General features: G+C 37.5%; 2 protein-coding genes across 2 annotated transcripts; both read left to right on the top strand.

Moving 5' to 3' along the window:
• Window positions 1-3398: 3398 nt before the first annotated feature.
• On the top strand, window positions 3399-8234 carry LOC107741376 (1-phosphatidylinositol 4,5-bisphosphate phosphodiesterase eta-1-like). The gene is made up of 3 exons (XM_016554083.1): window positions 3399-3454; window positions 4312-4669; window positions 5876-8234. Exons 1-3 carry the CDS (start codon window positions 3431-3433, stop codon window positions 8194-8196), a joined length of 2703 nt encoding a protein of 900 aa, XP_016409569.1. The 5' UTR covers window positions 3399-3430; the 3' UTR covers window positions 8197-8234.
• Window positions 8235-9677: 1443 nt separating this feature from the next.
• Window positions 9678-14053, top strand: LOC107741378 (extracellular calcium-sensing receptor-like). The gene is made up of 6 exons (XM_016554085.1): window positions 9678-9947; window positions 10953-11094; window positions 11218-12051; window positions 12661-12870; window positions 12945-13068; window positions 13152-14053. The coding sequence occupies exons 1-6, from the start codon at window positions 9682-9684 to the stop codon at window positions 14051-14053; spliced, it is 2478 nt and encodes an 825-aa protein (XP_016409571.1). The 5' UTR covers window positions 9678-9681.
• The last annotated feature ends 1637 nt before the right edge of the window (window positions 14054-15690 follow it).

Genomic DNA, 15690 nt, shown 5'->3' with positions numbered 1-15690 from the left:
AATCAAATGAAAAATGGTGTGTCTGATTGGTCCAGATGCTACAACGCTGAACACAACAGATTGTCCAACGGAGCAGTGTAACTTTTTATATGTTTCTTTAATTTATTTCTTACGTTTCCGTATTTTATTTTGATAATGAACAGGCTGCAGTGTTGCAAAAATATGTTGTGTCTGTGTGTGTGTGAGGCGCTGGCACGATATGGTCATACAAGACATCATTCAAAACTTTTGCAAAATAAACTGTAAAATAAATAAAACTGTAAAGCTTTGTAAAATAAAGAAAACTACTTTCTGTCGTCTAGTTTTCCTTTCCGAGAACTTTGGATCGCATCACAATGAACCGAAACTCAGCACATTTTTTTCTTTTATTTTGTTAATCTGTCAATGATTTAAGTGAAATATATTTAGTGTATATGCCTATATGTTTCTTTTTATGTAAGCCTATAGTTTTATTCTGTTTTCTCCGTTCACAGAAGTGCTGCAGGTGTGTGTGATCTGTTGTATCCATCTTACACTATCCTCGGATAAACTAATGCCAGTGCATTGCCATTGCGACTTACCTTTGATGAGTTCACAGCTGAGCGCGGGCATTTCACTCGCTGGATGCATCAGTGTCACATTTGCAGGCTGTACTACTTAAATTCCTGATTTGTTGACAGCAAATTTCAAATATTAAATGGAACGATAAAATAACGTTATTAACCGGTTAATGGCCATTTCAAATTTTCGATTCTGTTCGGAGCTATAAAATTTGATTTAGTTTCTGTTTCTGGTTTTGTTTCTGTCAAAATTCCATTTGTTTCTGGTTTTCGTTTTCGTTCCTTGAACCGGTTCAGAGCCCTGTTTAAAATACATTTATTGTATACTAAGTATTGTTCAAATCTATTAACATAGTTACTGACAAATAACTCGAGACTTACTGATATTAAGTCTAAAATGTGTTTTAATGTCACTTTTGAATAATATCGGTCTTTAAATGCAAAATATTTCAAGTGTACCTGAAGTATACTTGCAATAGTTCCACTTTAGCACAATCAAATATACTAAGTAGTGCTGTCAAACGATTAATCGCGATAAATCACATCCAAAATAAAAGTTTTTATTTACATAATATATATGTGTGTACTGTGTATATTTATTATGCATATATAAATGCAAATATAAATATAAATGTCCAGGTCCATAAATATAAATACACACACATACAGTATATATTTTGAAAATATTTACATGTATTTACATGTAAATATTTATATTCATATAATTTATATTGTATATAAATATATTTAATATTTAAACGTAACATTTTTCTTAAATATATACATGAATGCATGGGTGTGTATTTATATATACATAATAAATGTACACAGTACACACACTCATACTATGTAAACAGAAACTTTTATTTTGGATGCGATTAATCGTTTGACAGCACTAATACTAAGTATATCTTTAATTGGACTTCAGCACTACTTTCGCACAATTAAAGTGCATTAAGTACAAAATGAGTTGTTCCAATTTAGCAGACTTGAAGTATACCAGTTTAGTATACTAAAAGTACAATTGCAGGGCATTTTATTAAGTACATAAATATGAAAAAGTATTTGTAGTATGCTTAGCATGAAATTAATGTATTTCAAATACATATAAGTATATTTATTTTTCACTAGGGTATTCATTACTAAAGCGACATTTTCCAGGAACTGTGGCACTTTGATTGAATAAAAAGGTGTTAAAAAGCTCAGCTGGTTAGCATAAGCTATCGTTTCTGTCCAGTTCTACTGCAGTGTGACCAAACACATGTGATTGTGACATTTGTGTCTCATTTCTGTCTCAAAACAGAAAAACGGATCTCAAATAGAAAAAATACCTTTATTGATATTTCCCCCCGTTGACATTTTATTGAAGTTCCTCCAAACTTTTTACTTTCCAGTGGAGTCCTTTAGTCCTCAACCCAAGCTATACCATAATGCACTTGCTAGGAGCTAATAAGGTACCCTGGCTATGTAGTGTGCTGCATGATACTGCATGAGCGTCAATGTGACATCCCGTTCTTGCTCAGTGAATACTAAGCTGTTGTAAATGTGCGGTTGTATGGACACGCCTTTTAAGGTTGACAGCAAATTTCAAATATTAAATGGAACGATAAAATAACGTTATTAACCGGTTAATGGCCATTTCAAATTTTCGATTCTGTTCGGAGCTATAAAATTTGATTTAGTTTCTGTTTCTGGTTTTGTTTCTGTCAAAATTCCATTTGTTTCTGGTTTTCGTTTTCGTTCCTTGAACCGGTTCAGAGCCCTGTTTAAAATACATTTATTGTATACTAAGTATTGTTCAAATCTATTAACATAGTTACTGACAAATAACTCGAGACTTACTGATATTAAGTCTAAAATGTGTTTTAATGTCACTTTTGAATAATATCGGTCTTTAAATGCAAAATATTTCAAGTGTACCTGAAGTATACTTGCAATAGTTCCACTTTAGCACAATCAAATATACTAAGTAGTGCTGTCAAACGATTAATCGCGATAAATCACATCCAAAATAAAAGTTTTTATTTACATAATATATATGTGTGTACTGTGTATATTTATTATGCATATATAAATGCAAATATAAATATAAATGTCCAGGTCCATAAATATAAATACACACACCTACAGTATATATTTTGAAAATATTTACATGTATTTACATGTAAATATTTATATTCATATAATTTATATTGTATATAAATATATTTAATATTTAAACGTAACATTTTTCTTAAATATATACATGAATGCATGGGTGTGTATTTATATATACATAATAAATGTACACAGTACACACACTCATACTATGTAAACAGAAACTTTTATTTTGGATGCGATTAATCGTTTGACAGCACTAATACTAAGTATATCTTTAATTGGACTTCAGCACTACTTTCGCACAATTAAAGTGCATTAAGTACAAAATGAGTTGTTCCAATTTAGCAGACTTGAAGTATACCAGTTTAGTATACTAAAAGTACAATTGCAGGGCATTTTATTAAGTACATAAATATGAAAAAGTATTTGTAGTATGCTTAGCATGAAATTAATGTATTTCAAATACATATAAGTATATTTATTTTTCACTAGGGTATTCATTACTAAAGCGACATTTTCCAGGAACTGTGGCACTTTGATTGAATAAAAAGGTGTTAAAAAGCTCAGCTGGTTAGCATAAGCTATCGTTTCTGTCCAGTTCTACTGCAGTGTGACCAAACACATGTGATTGTGACATTTGTGTCTCATTTCTGTCTCAAAACAGAAAAACGGATCTCAAATAGAAAAAATACCTTTATTGATATTTCCCCCCGTTGACATTTTATTGAAGTTCCTCCAAACTTTTTACTTTCCAGTGGAGTCCTTTAGTCCTCAACCCAAGCTATACCATAATGCACTTGCTAGGAGCTAATAAGGTACCCTGGCTATGTAGTGTGCTGCATGATACTGCATGAGCGTCAATGTGACATCCCGTTCTTGCTCAGTGAATACTAAGCTGTTGTAAATGTGCGGTTGTATGGACACGCCTTTTAAGGTTCATTTTGTCCATCTGTTTTTGTTTTGTAAGTAATTTTGTTTTGGTCAGTTCTGTCCTTGGTTTTACAGCTGGATTTGTTTCATCTTGTAATAAATGTTGAATTTTGAAGGCTAGAAAGATGAAAGATGGTCAAATGAATCATTAATGGTTACAAATGAATATGCTTCCATCTGTTGGCTTTTGTCAGTAATGCAATTGTTTGTGGTCTATACAAAGATGGTCATTGTGAGATTATGTTGAAGTTGACTGTTTGAAATGAACATGTGACACTGCATGTATGTATTTTTGTCTGTGAGAACAGTTTGATTTAACCTGGGACCCAGCAACACGTTTTGTTTTTTGGTTAATTTCTTTGACCACATATGTAAATATGGTTCATTTTATAGAAGACATCCTGGGCTTTTTAGATTATTACATACCTTCCTCTTTCTCATCTTGATTTTACAGAAATAGAAAATGCAAATATTTATTTATTTATTTATTTTAGTATTATTTTAAGAAATATATTATTTTGCTCTACAAGTAAAAAATGTAAATCATGTGTGACATATGTCTTATCTGTAGACAAGACAATACAAGAAAAAAAATAATTTTCATGTGTCACATTAGGAAGTAAAAATTATGCAGCATTTATCATTCTCATAACATATATTTTTTTGCTTGGTCCCAGAAGGTTAAATGGCTTAAATAAATATCATATGCTGAATACTCTCTTTATCCCTGTCTGTTTCCCAGGGTCGTCAGCTGCGAGGTTTTAGAGGCTTATTTAATAAAAGTTCCAAGTCCTCAGTGGACACACATATTGGAGTTCCACCTCGTAAGCGATCCATAACCGACCACCTCCTTCGGAGGACTGCCAGTGCCCCTGCTAAGGGCCGCAAAAAGATAAAGATGCCACTGACTGAAGCTACAAGTGACAGAAAGCACAGCACTGGGGACCCTCAAACCACTTGTGTAGAGAGGAGAGCAGGAAACAGAAAAGCCCTCCAACACCGCCCAGCATCCATGCCCCTGGATAAGCTCCTACATAGTCACCTCAGCCTGTCCACCCCAGATCGGGAGGGCCCTGATCCTGGAGCTGACACAGTCATTGGTTAGTTCCTTAAATAATTCCCTTGACATCCCCTTAGGGACTGTGTCATAATGAATCAGAATGTGAACTGTTACACTATGCAGTAATTTATATTATTACTCTAGCTATGAGGCATAATTAGATTGGATGTTGACAGTTGCTTCTTCTTCAGTTTCAGTCAAATCCAAATAACATTAACACAAGTTTTATGATAAGAAAAGCTGAATATGCGCTGCATCTGCTGCCTACTTATACTCACGCTGTGATCAGCGGCAGCTGGATGCAATAATCGCATGCCAATGTGCATTGGCTCGTTTAGTTTACACTCGAAGTAGATTGGTCTCTCTAAGCGAGATCCCAATTCGTCGGTCATCCGACGTGACGTCGAGAGTGACCGACTGAAAGGGAACAGTTTTTTTCCTTAGCTTCTGCTATTATCTCAGAGAAGAAATTATATGCAAATTTTCATTATTTCTCTATAATTTCACTTCTACTAATAATTTAATTGTTTATTTAACACTTTCACATGCTCTCTATTTTTTCGCAGTGCTTTTAAAGGGATAGTTCACCAAAAATGTTAATTCTGTCATCATTTACTCAGCCTTGTTCCAACCCTTTATGACTTTCATTCCTGCGCAGTACATAAAAAAGATAAGATATTTTTAAAAAGTAAAAATTATTTTGGGTGAATTATCCCTTTAAGTATTGTATTTAGTTCCTCTACTGGTCCCTTTGAAGTATTCAGACATGCAGTCTTTTCTTTCTTTAATACCTTAACTTGCCTTTGTCTTGTTCTGTCTTTACTGTTGTGCTTCTCTATAGTAGAAAACTGACTAGGAAAACCCCTGCAGGTAATCCACAAGCCATACTCGGGTTGACTCACCTAAAACATTCCAGTTTTAAGCCATTGCACCAATGTTTTTGAACTACTTTTGTTTTGTTTCATTAAAAAACAAAAAACAAACAAAAAAAACAATTCATCTTTAAAAAAAAAAAAAAGAAAAGAAAAAAAAGAGCAACAAATCTTGGATGTTCAACAAATACCTGGATGTTCCCCATGCACCTACACAGTGCCATTATCAAACTTCCTTCTCACAGTCGTACTTGGTGGTACATTCCATTTGTCCTGTGTTTAGAGTGGCGTGTGTTGGATTTTGGTGTTTGAAGGTCACTGAGGGTTTTTTTCTTTTTTACTGACAATCATCTCCTGTAAAATGTCTTCCACAGATTCCTTCCTCAGTGAGAAACCCAGATCTATCTCAGTTGATCTCCTCTTTGAAACTTCTGCCTTCAAAGAGCCTGATGTCAATGCCCTTTCAGCTGACCACATTCAAGACTGTAATATTGAGCCCAAAGATACAAAAGAAACTCCTTACCTGGTCATTGAGGGCAGTAGGGAAAGTCTGGGTAATCCTAACCAGGAACACTCAAGAGGTGGTCTCACCCAGACCGAAGCTGATAAATTATGTTCTTCCAAAGGGCCAGCAGACCACTTGTCAGGTCATACAGATCAATGTAATGGCGGCAGTAGCTCACTTAGTGAAGTAAGTCATAGAGAATTAAGCCAGTTGGAAGCCCCTAAAAAGAACATTCTAACAGCCAAGGCAGCCACGTATTCCTTGACTTCCTCTTCTTCCTTATCTTCAGGAACCATCACCAAATTCTCTCCTAGAATGACTCTGCCAGACCAGAAGAGTCAAGTGTCCCTCCAGGACAGTGCTCTCTCTCGCCTTATTGACGCCGTCTCACTAGAAAACGAGTATGACACCTGTGGATCCATATCTGCTCTGATTGGCCAATTTGAGCTCACTGCTGAGCAGAGCTCCCTAATTCCATTCAACTCACAACCCATGAAAAATTATATTCCTTCATCTGACCTTCCTCATCTCAACACTGAGCTTTCCAGCACACCACTAAAAGTTATCCAAAAATCTGTGTGCGTAACCTCAGAGCTAACCGAGAGACCTTCTAGTCCTGAAACGACTGAACCTGCAGTCTTTACCATCTTGGATGAGGAGGTGCTTTCTCCTGTACCTACAAAGAGCCTTTGTCAAACCAACTTTCACAATGACTTGGTTGGTTCTCATGTGGTCAGCAAGAGATCCTCACCCAACAAGATGGCTTTAGAATGGTCTGCACGTGGAAATCTAAAGCAAAACTATAGCAGCGAATGCCATTCCACTGGTTCCTTTAGAAACTTTGAATTTGGAGGATACAGAGAAACCTCAATCAATAGCACCCCCTCAGACCGCTTCTTGCTGTGCCAAGACTCTGCAAGCAGCAGTCTGATGGAGGTGGAGATCAATGTAGACGGGGATCCCTTAGACAACACACCGACCCATTTGAGTCCCTTTCACGGGTTCAAAAGTGTTCACAGCTTAAACCAGACCTCCCCCTATCATGTACAAAGACTTGAACCAACCCATCTCCACAAACCCTCATACAATCCCTCTCCTGTTCACTCATACTCCACAGACACATCACTCTTTCACAGACACTACCAATCTCCACACCAAAGTCTGAACTCTAGCACCTACCTTACTAACAAATTGCAGCGAAGGAAGTTTAACTGTTATAATGACTCCGGGAGATTTACACTTGGTGACCACAGAATAGATGACCCAGAGGGAAGGCACCAGGAGACAAGAGACCAAAACAGCTTGGTCAGCAGGGCAGAGCATATACACAAAAGCTCTTTGACCTCAGAATGTCTTGCAAAGACTCAAGGCTGTCATAATTTGTTAAAGAGGGACTTGTACACACCTGTATCAGACTACAACATGATTTCAGTTGAATCGCAAGACTCTTATACCCAGCCATCTTCACACAATCAGGCCTTTCCTGTACCTCCTCCTCAGCTGTACAATGGACTCTCTCCAGCTTCCTCCAAGTCCAAGAGCCTGGGAGACCTGACCTCTGAGGACATTTCATGTAACTTTCAGAGCAAGTACAAGTCAATCAGCCGAAGTTTTGTCACTCCTGCAATGAAAGACCAAAGACGGATCTGTGGGTTGTCTGGTCGTCCGAAGTCCACTGATCCCTTAACTGAGCAGCTTCGCAAGCTTGTAACGTTGGAAAATGAAGACTATGCGCGCCCCCTCCCCTCTTGTTCACAACTCATCCCGAAACCCCTTTCAGTGCTCCCTCTGGTTTCTCAGAGCTCTGCCGATGATCCTGAAGACCCTCCACCATTTCTGTCAAGGCGACTGTCGTCCCGCAGTCAAAGTCGTGTACGTCATATAGCCAATCGCGCACGTGAGAGACAGCAGGAGGCTTTCAAACACCGGCCTGTTGAGGGTGCCATGGAAGTAGTACTCCGTAATAAACCAGTCTCCTCCCAAAATCCTCCACTGAACAGGCATTCTACAGGCTCCTATATCGCTGGTTACCTGGACCAGCTGGGTCCTGAGGCCCGAGGCTTGCCTGAAGGAGCCTGCACCTCACTACGCTATGGATACGGAGATCGGTACTATAATGATGATTCTGTACTCCCTCCTGACTTCTCCAACTCATCAGAACCTGAGGTCTTCTTCCTACTTAGGCTTTGACCTTGCATCTCACCTGCTGTTTTTGACTGTGCATGTATTTCCTAGTAACAGTTGCAACTACATGTAGCAGGACACTTCCAGAACTATGTACATATGGCATATAACATGGTCTCCTATATGTGCTACTCTTGCTGTATTTAACTAATTATTTTATATACATGTGGTCCTTGTCATTCTTAAAAAAATATTGTTCAAAATGTGTGTCGTCTCAAGGTTAAAAAAATAATAACAGTAAATAATTGAATTGGATATTTCTTGCAGACATTTTTGTTGTTGTCAGCTATTTGTTCTTTTTTTAAACTATGAAGTACAACAAAGTCATGAAGAGGCTTCTCTTTTTATTCAGTCTTCCTGCATATTATGTTATTTGTATGTCTGTGTAGTTTGTACATATGTTGGTAAATTTATCCTCAGTCAAAGCACTATTGGTTTTCATTTAAATTTTAACTACTGTGATGTTTTTTCTTTAGCATGTGAACCGTGAACATGTTCAGCATGACTATGCACAGACCTGTAGATGCTGTGCTCTAATTTTGCACAGAATGATTCTGTTGTATTGAATGCAATACAGCACATTTAAGTGCTTGCTCTGACTTGCTTGCTTTCTATTAGTCATGAATTTAAAGAAGTTTGAAACTCTTCTTCATATTCTAAAGCTGTATGGTTAAAGTTTTATTTTTATAATTGCTTTGATACAGAGAGCAAAAATAACATTTGTTTGACTTAATATTTAGTTTTCTTTTTAAAGAGACAAAAATAAAACAAAGCTTTTTTTCAACTCCTCTGTGCTTAAAGACATCTAGTCTGTTGTTCTTTTTATTGTTGCTCATTCAAGATGAGTGTAAGCATTTTCCTACCAATGCAATAAAATTATGAAATGTTTGTTATGAGGGAAAATATATTTTTGTGTGGTTTCTCTTATCTGCTTGTCTAATAACGGTATATCCAATTGTAATTTTTATTCTATATTCTTTCATTCTCTGTTTTGGCATTGCCTCATGTATATTTACCTCCTAGATGCAAATGTCCTTTCCTTTAAGGCTGCAAAAAGTTGTAAACTAGGTTGCTATATTCCATGATGGTGTTAGTCTCTGAGTAACAGCAAACACAAAAACAGCCTCATGCTGATGTTAGACAGGACTGTTTTGACAGGAAAACTCAGATGAGAGTTTGTAATTAAAGATCAGGCTTTCTCGCAGATGGGGCTTTGTTGTTTTAAGTCTGAAGATAACTGTGCCTCACTGCCCCACACTTCCAAGAATACCGAATGTCCCTGTGCAGCTCTATCTAACCGTGAACTCATCAAAAATTATTGTGTAATTGTCTTTAATTATGTAACTCAGAGGAGGTGCAATTTGGCCCCATGTTGTTTTCTCTGGCCCTTGTTTTTCTACTGCTCTTTTGGGACTGTGGTCAAAAGAAATATCTCTTCTTGCCCTATACGCACAAGGGTGCAAGAAGAGCTGGTAACGCCAAACTTTATCAATGTCTTTACAAGTCTTATTGTTGCTCTCACTTTCTGTGCTGGTGCTTTTACTGTGTGCAGTGTGTGGGGCTGGGATGGGGTTTTCTGTGGTAGAAGAGACTCTGCAGGAAAAGTGTATGAACTTGGACGCTTCACAGAACTTAGATGGTGATGGTTTCTACCAGGATGGTGATGTGATTATTGGTGCTCTCATTAATGTACATAACCTTGCTGCAACTCCTGACCTGAGCTTCACCAGAAAAACGGAATTAGCGCCATGCTCAGGGTAAGTGATGTGCCCTTTTTCATTCTCTTTCCCATCTCTCTCCACACCTGTAAAGTACATGGAGTCTGTGTATTGATGTGTTTGGCAGAATAATATTTTATAAACGTGTACTGAATTTGTTCTCTGAGATTTTCCCTGCAGGTGTAGGATTTTCAATACAAAGATTTAATATATTAAATTAATACATTTATACATTAAATTTATATTTATTTATTTGATTAATTTGGGTTATGTATAACCGTAGCTCATGTTTAAGGTTAACAGGATTGTTAATGAAAAGTGCCTTTGTGTGTGTACAAATCTACATATATGAACATTTAAACAAAATGTATTTATGTTCATTGGTTCATTGAAGTGTTTATAGAATTATGTTTTATACAAGTTTGTATTTAAAAAAATTTTTTTTTATTAAATTATTATTATTATTATTACCATGTATTGCAAGGTTATGTGTAAAGTGTTACCCTTGTACTTTATCAATTTAAATACTTTTAAATACTTTTTACCCATGTTTTTTTTTTACCAATCATTTTAAAATATCTTGATCTCAAGTTAAATTTAGATTTATCTGCAGTCACTTTTTTGTAACATTACATTTCAGTGGCTTTTTTTAAACACAAAACATGCTAATGATGTGAACATAGAAATGTTAACATTACTAACTGCAGAATGCTACCTCTCTCTCTCTCTCTCTATATATATATATATATACATGTGTGTGTGTTTACAATACTTTTTTAAATGTATTTGCATTATTCCATCGTTATTTACTATATTTATATATAAAAAGTTTGCTCCAAGTTATGCTTTGCGGCACCCTAGACAGAAAAAAATTCATAATTATACTGGAAATTGTTTGTCTGCTGTCAGTTTTCAGGAACATTCTGTGCACTGGGTTCAGGCGATTGTATTTGCAGTTGAAGAAATTAACCGGAGCCCCTCTCTGTTGCCGGGGGTCCAACTGGGTTATCACATAATGGATAGCTGTTCCCGTTACCCCCAGAGCCTGATGGCAACTATGTCAATGATCAGTGGAGGAAACAAAACTTGCGGCACCACTAGACCCGCCAAGGTCATAATTGGAGATTCTTCTTCTACTCAAAGCATTCTTCTGTCCAGGACCCTGAGTCCCCTGCAGATCGCAGTGGTGAGGTTATATTACCCACCAAGAAATGCTGAAATGCTAGAATTGATGTTTGGTTATTTGTAAATATGCAATATAACATTTAAATGCATGCTCTGTCAAACATTGTTTGAAATATGCTTTCAGGTCAGCTACCTGGCCAGCTGCCCATGTCTTAGTGACAGGCAAATGTACCCTAATTTCTACCGCACTATCCCCAGTGATGCCTATCAGGCACGCACCATGGCACAGATGGCCAAACGCTTTGGCTGGACCTGGGTTGGAGCCGTGGTTGCCGATAATGACTATGGACGCGGGGCTGTGCAGGTGTTTGAAGAGGAAATAAAGGGAACGGGAATCTGCTTAGCCTTTTTTCACACACTCTACCGGGAGCAGTTAGCAAAGGATGTGGCCCGTGCTGCCGCAACAATCCAAGCCTCTTCTGCCCGTGTGATCCTGGTGTTTTCTTGGTATGTGGATGTAGAGGGGTTTCTTTTGGAACTGATCCGTAGGAATGTGACAGACAGGCTGTTCCTGGCCAGCGAGGTCTGGAGCACTAGCGCCTATCTTTTGGCCAATCCCCAGCTCTACACCATCGCTAAGGGAACACTGGGTGTAGCTTTAAGAAGCGTGCCCATACCTGGTTTTGATGCACATCTCCAGCAGCTACATCCTGCCCGCTACCCTGATGATGAATTCTTGAGGACCTTCTGGGAAAATACATTTGGCTGTAGCCTTACGAAAAGCACATCCAAGGCTTTTCAGAACGCCCTGCCTCCATGCAGTGGCAGAGAGAGTCTGGAGGGGGTTCAAAGTCCATTTACCGATACTTCTCATCTGACAGTGACGCATAATATTTATTTAGCAGTATATGCTGTTGCTCATGCACTTCATTCTTTGCTGGCATGCACCCCGCAAAATAACTCTGATCCTAAAATAAAACTAAAGTGCTCCTCTCCAGACAACATCACTCCAGCACAGGTATGCATCTCATGTGACTTTTTAAAAAATATGTTTATAAAAAGACATATTTAAAAATTTATTAATGTCATTGCATCAGATAACAAAATATTAACACAACTATCCAACTGGCATTTATTTTAAAGCACAATTTTCAAACACATTTATTTTAAAGAAAGCAAGCACAATTTTCAAACAAGATATTTCACAATAATAAGTCTTTTTACAAGAAGTTTGATGTTTAAAGTATCTTTGTGTTTTATATTTATTGAAATATTTTATTTAAATCAACTGAAAATCATACTCTTTCAGTGCAATTTTATTTACATAATTTATTATCTCCTACTCTTATTCAATTCTAATTTGTTGAGATAGTGAGTTGGTGGGTTTTTGTTAAATGTGAGCCAAAATCATCACAATTAAAAGAACCAAAGACTTAAACTACTTCAGTCTGTGTGCATTGAATTTATTTAATACACGAGTTTCACAATTTGAGTTGAATTACTGAAATAAATGAACTTTTCCACGACATTCTAATTTATTGAGATGCACCTGTATATTTTTCATATCAATCAATTTTATAGTTGTTCCAAACATATTAAATGTTCTCTCTTTTCCTGACATGTTCAGCTTTTACAGCACATTGGACAAGTTCATTTCACCACTCAGTCAGGAGAGGAGTTTTATTTCCAGGACGGCAGCATGCCACCTGTCTATAACCTGGTGAACTGGCAGAGAGCTCCTGATGGTTCACTTAAGTATGTTTCCATTGGACAAGTGGATGAGAACCAGCTCATTATTAATGAGTCTGCCATTTCATGGCCTGGAGACTCCGGGAAGGTGAGATGGGCTTGGCTTCTATCTAAACAATTATATAAAGAAGGTGTAATATATTGTGTAATATGTGTTCCCAGATGCCTGTGTCCGTGTGCACTTCTGAGTGTCCCCCTGGGACACGTAAAGCCATTAAGAAGGGTCTGCCAGTGTGCTGTTTTGACTGCCTGCTCTGTACAGAGGGGGAAATCAGTAACAGTACAGGTCATTAAAGTTCTCTAACACTAATTTATAAAGTCACTAAATACCATAAAGCTTTAATTTTCCTCTTTTTATTTTTTCCCTAGGCTCAATAAAATGTTATCGCTGTCCCCAAGAGTTCTGGTCTAATAGTTTCAGAAATGAATGTGTGTCCCGTGAGACTGAGTTCCTCTCCGTTAGAGAAACAATGGGCATCACGCTGATAAGTTTTGCCATTTCGGGTATCATCATCACAGCTACAGTGGCTGTGATTTTCCTGTACCATAAGAGCACTCCGATAGTTAAAGCCAACAACTCAGAGCTCAGTTTCATGCTCCTTCTGTCTCTCAAACTCTGCTTCTTGTGCTCGCTGGTATTTGTAGGCCAGCCATCGCTCTGGTCATGTAGGATTCAACAGGCTGCGTTCGGGGTAAGTTTTGTCCTGTGCATCTCCTGTATTCTGGTCAAGACAATTGTGGTTCTAGTTGCATTTCACTCCACTAGACCTGGATCCTCAGCTCTTATCAAATGGTTTGGACCAGGTCAGCAGAGAGGAAGTGTTCTGGTCTTTGCCAGTGTTCAGGTGGCTATCTGTGCCATTTGGCTCTCTGTCAGTCCACCTTTACCTCACCGTAACTTTGGAATCCAAGGGTCAAAGGTCATCCTTGAGTGCACAGTTGGGTCAGTTGTGGGATTCACCTGTGTTCTGGGCTACATTGGCTTTCTAGCTGTTGTCTGTTTCCTGCTGGCTTTCTTTGCCCGTAAACTTCCAGATAATTTTAATGAGGCAAAATTCATTACTTTCAGCATGCTGATCTTCTGTGCTGTGTGGATTGTATTTGTGCCAGCATATGTCAGCTCGCCGGGGAAGTACAGTGTAGCTGTGGAAATTTTTGCCATATTGGCCTCTAGTTTTGGACTCTTGTTTTGTATCTTTGTCCCAAAATGTTACATTATTTTACTCAAGCCAGAAAACAACACTAAAAGGTTTCTTATGGGAAAAGCATAATTATACTATATAACTTTCTTTTCTGTTTTGTGATTCTGTTTCCCTATAATAAAGCTGTTCTGAGTCACAGCCATGTTTGTTTCTGTTATTCATTTAGTTACTGAAGATATTGTCCAATTTTCAAAAGTAAATTTTCAAAACGGAAAAAAGTAATACTAATAGTAATAATAATAGAGCTAATTCAAAACCTGCTATGAATATTTCCTAAAATTTAGCATTGTCATCTTTCACACAACTTATAACTTATATTATACTCAAAATATAAGGTAGAGTGGGTTGATATCTACAAACCCCTGTAAAAATTTCAGCTTTTAGAGATGTAAAAATGAATTTTACTAAATGCTGGTAAAGCAGTAATCAGTAAACAAGAAATAAGGCACAGGATAGCATGAAATCCCAAGTCAGGTGATTATGCAGAGATATACTTTCGTGTGGGGTGTGAATAAAGGCCTCCTGTAGCGATTTGATGCATTTTTGTAAGAAAAATATCCATATTTAAAATGTTATAAAAATTTTATGTCACTTCCGCTGACTGTCATATGAGCAAGCCGTTCCGGCGGATGACGTAGTACGTATGCGTCGTGCACATGCCTGTGAGATATGCTAGTCTCGCAAGTTTGTTTACAGGAGCAAAGGAAGCAAAGTTTCCTGACTTTAGCAAAGGAAAACCAGTCTCTTCTTTGCTTATATAGAAATCCTCCTACATTTTTCTTTACAAATCCTCGTTTTGTGCTTCTAATTCGTGACCGGCCTTTTGTTTTGCTGTCTCTCCTCCGCACTTCCGCGTTCGTCACTAATCACCGGCGTGTACGCGACGCGTACGTTCTACGTCATCCGCCGGAACGGCTTGCATATATGACAGTCAGCAGAAGTGAGAAAAAAGTGTTTATAATGTTTTAAATATGGACATTTTTCTTACAAAAACGCATCAATTCACCACATGAGGCCTTTATTCACCCCCCGGAGCTGTGTGAGGCATGTTTTATTATGGATGCACATGCTTTTTTGACTACTTTTGGACTGTTGAACAAAAACACCCACCTACTCCCATTCTAACGTTTGGAAGAGCAAGGAAAATTATTAATATAACTCCGATTGGATTCGTCTGAAAGAAGAAAGTCATATACACCCAGGATGCTTTGATGGTGAGTAAAACTAATTTTCATTTTTGGGTGAATTAACCCTTTAAATATTGAAATGTCAATCTCAACAAAATGATGGTTTGGATGAAAACTGAACATTGTAACAATGTCGCCTTGCTATTTGGGTTTGAACATCATAGAAAGTCAGTGGAGATAATGATATGAAAACACCCACCCCACACCTTTAAAGCTGAAGTCTGTTTTGCCTCTTTGTCGCCATCTCTGTTTTGGAATAGAATGTAATTTTAGTCACTTGCATGTGTTTAATTGCCATCATGCACCATTTAATTAGCTGCTGTACAAATGATCTACAAAGGCTACAAATGATTCGTCACCTGCAGCATCCACACATGCGATATAGCCTACTAGCCGGACTCTTCTTTATGCATACAGATGATGCAAAGACAAACGACCCGAACCACTCAAATTAGAAAACATTATTACAAGCTTACCATTGTAAATTGGGCTAAGGTAAGGAGATAGTTTTGAACACTG

Source organism: Sinocyclocheilus rhinocerous, unplaced genomic scaffold (genome assembly GCF_001515625.1).
Source record: "Sinocyclocheilus rhinocerous isolate Xijiao unplaced genomic scaffold, SAMN03320098_v1.1 scaffold3939, whole genome shotgun sequence".
NCBI lineage: Eukaryota > Metazoa > Chordata > Actinopteri > Cypriniformes > Cyprinidae > Sinocyclocheilus > Sinocyclocheilus rhinocerous.
This window is presented reverse-complemented; position numbering and strand designations above follow the sequence as displayed.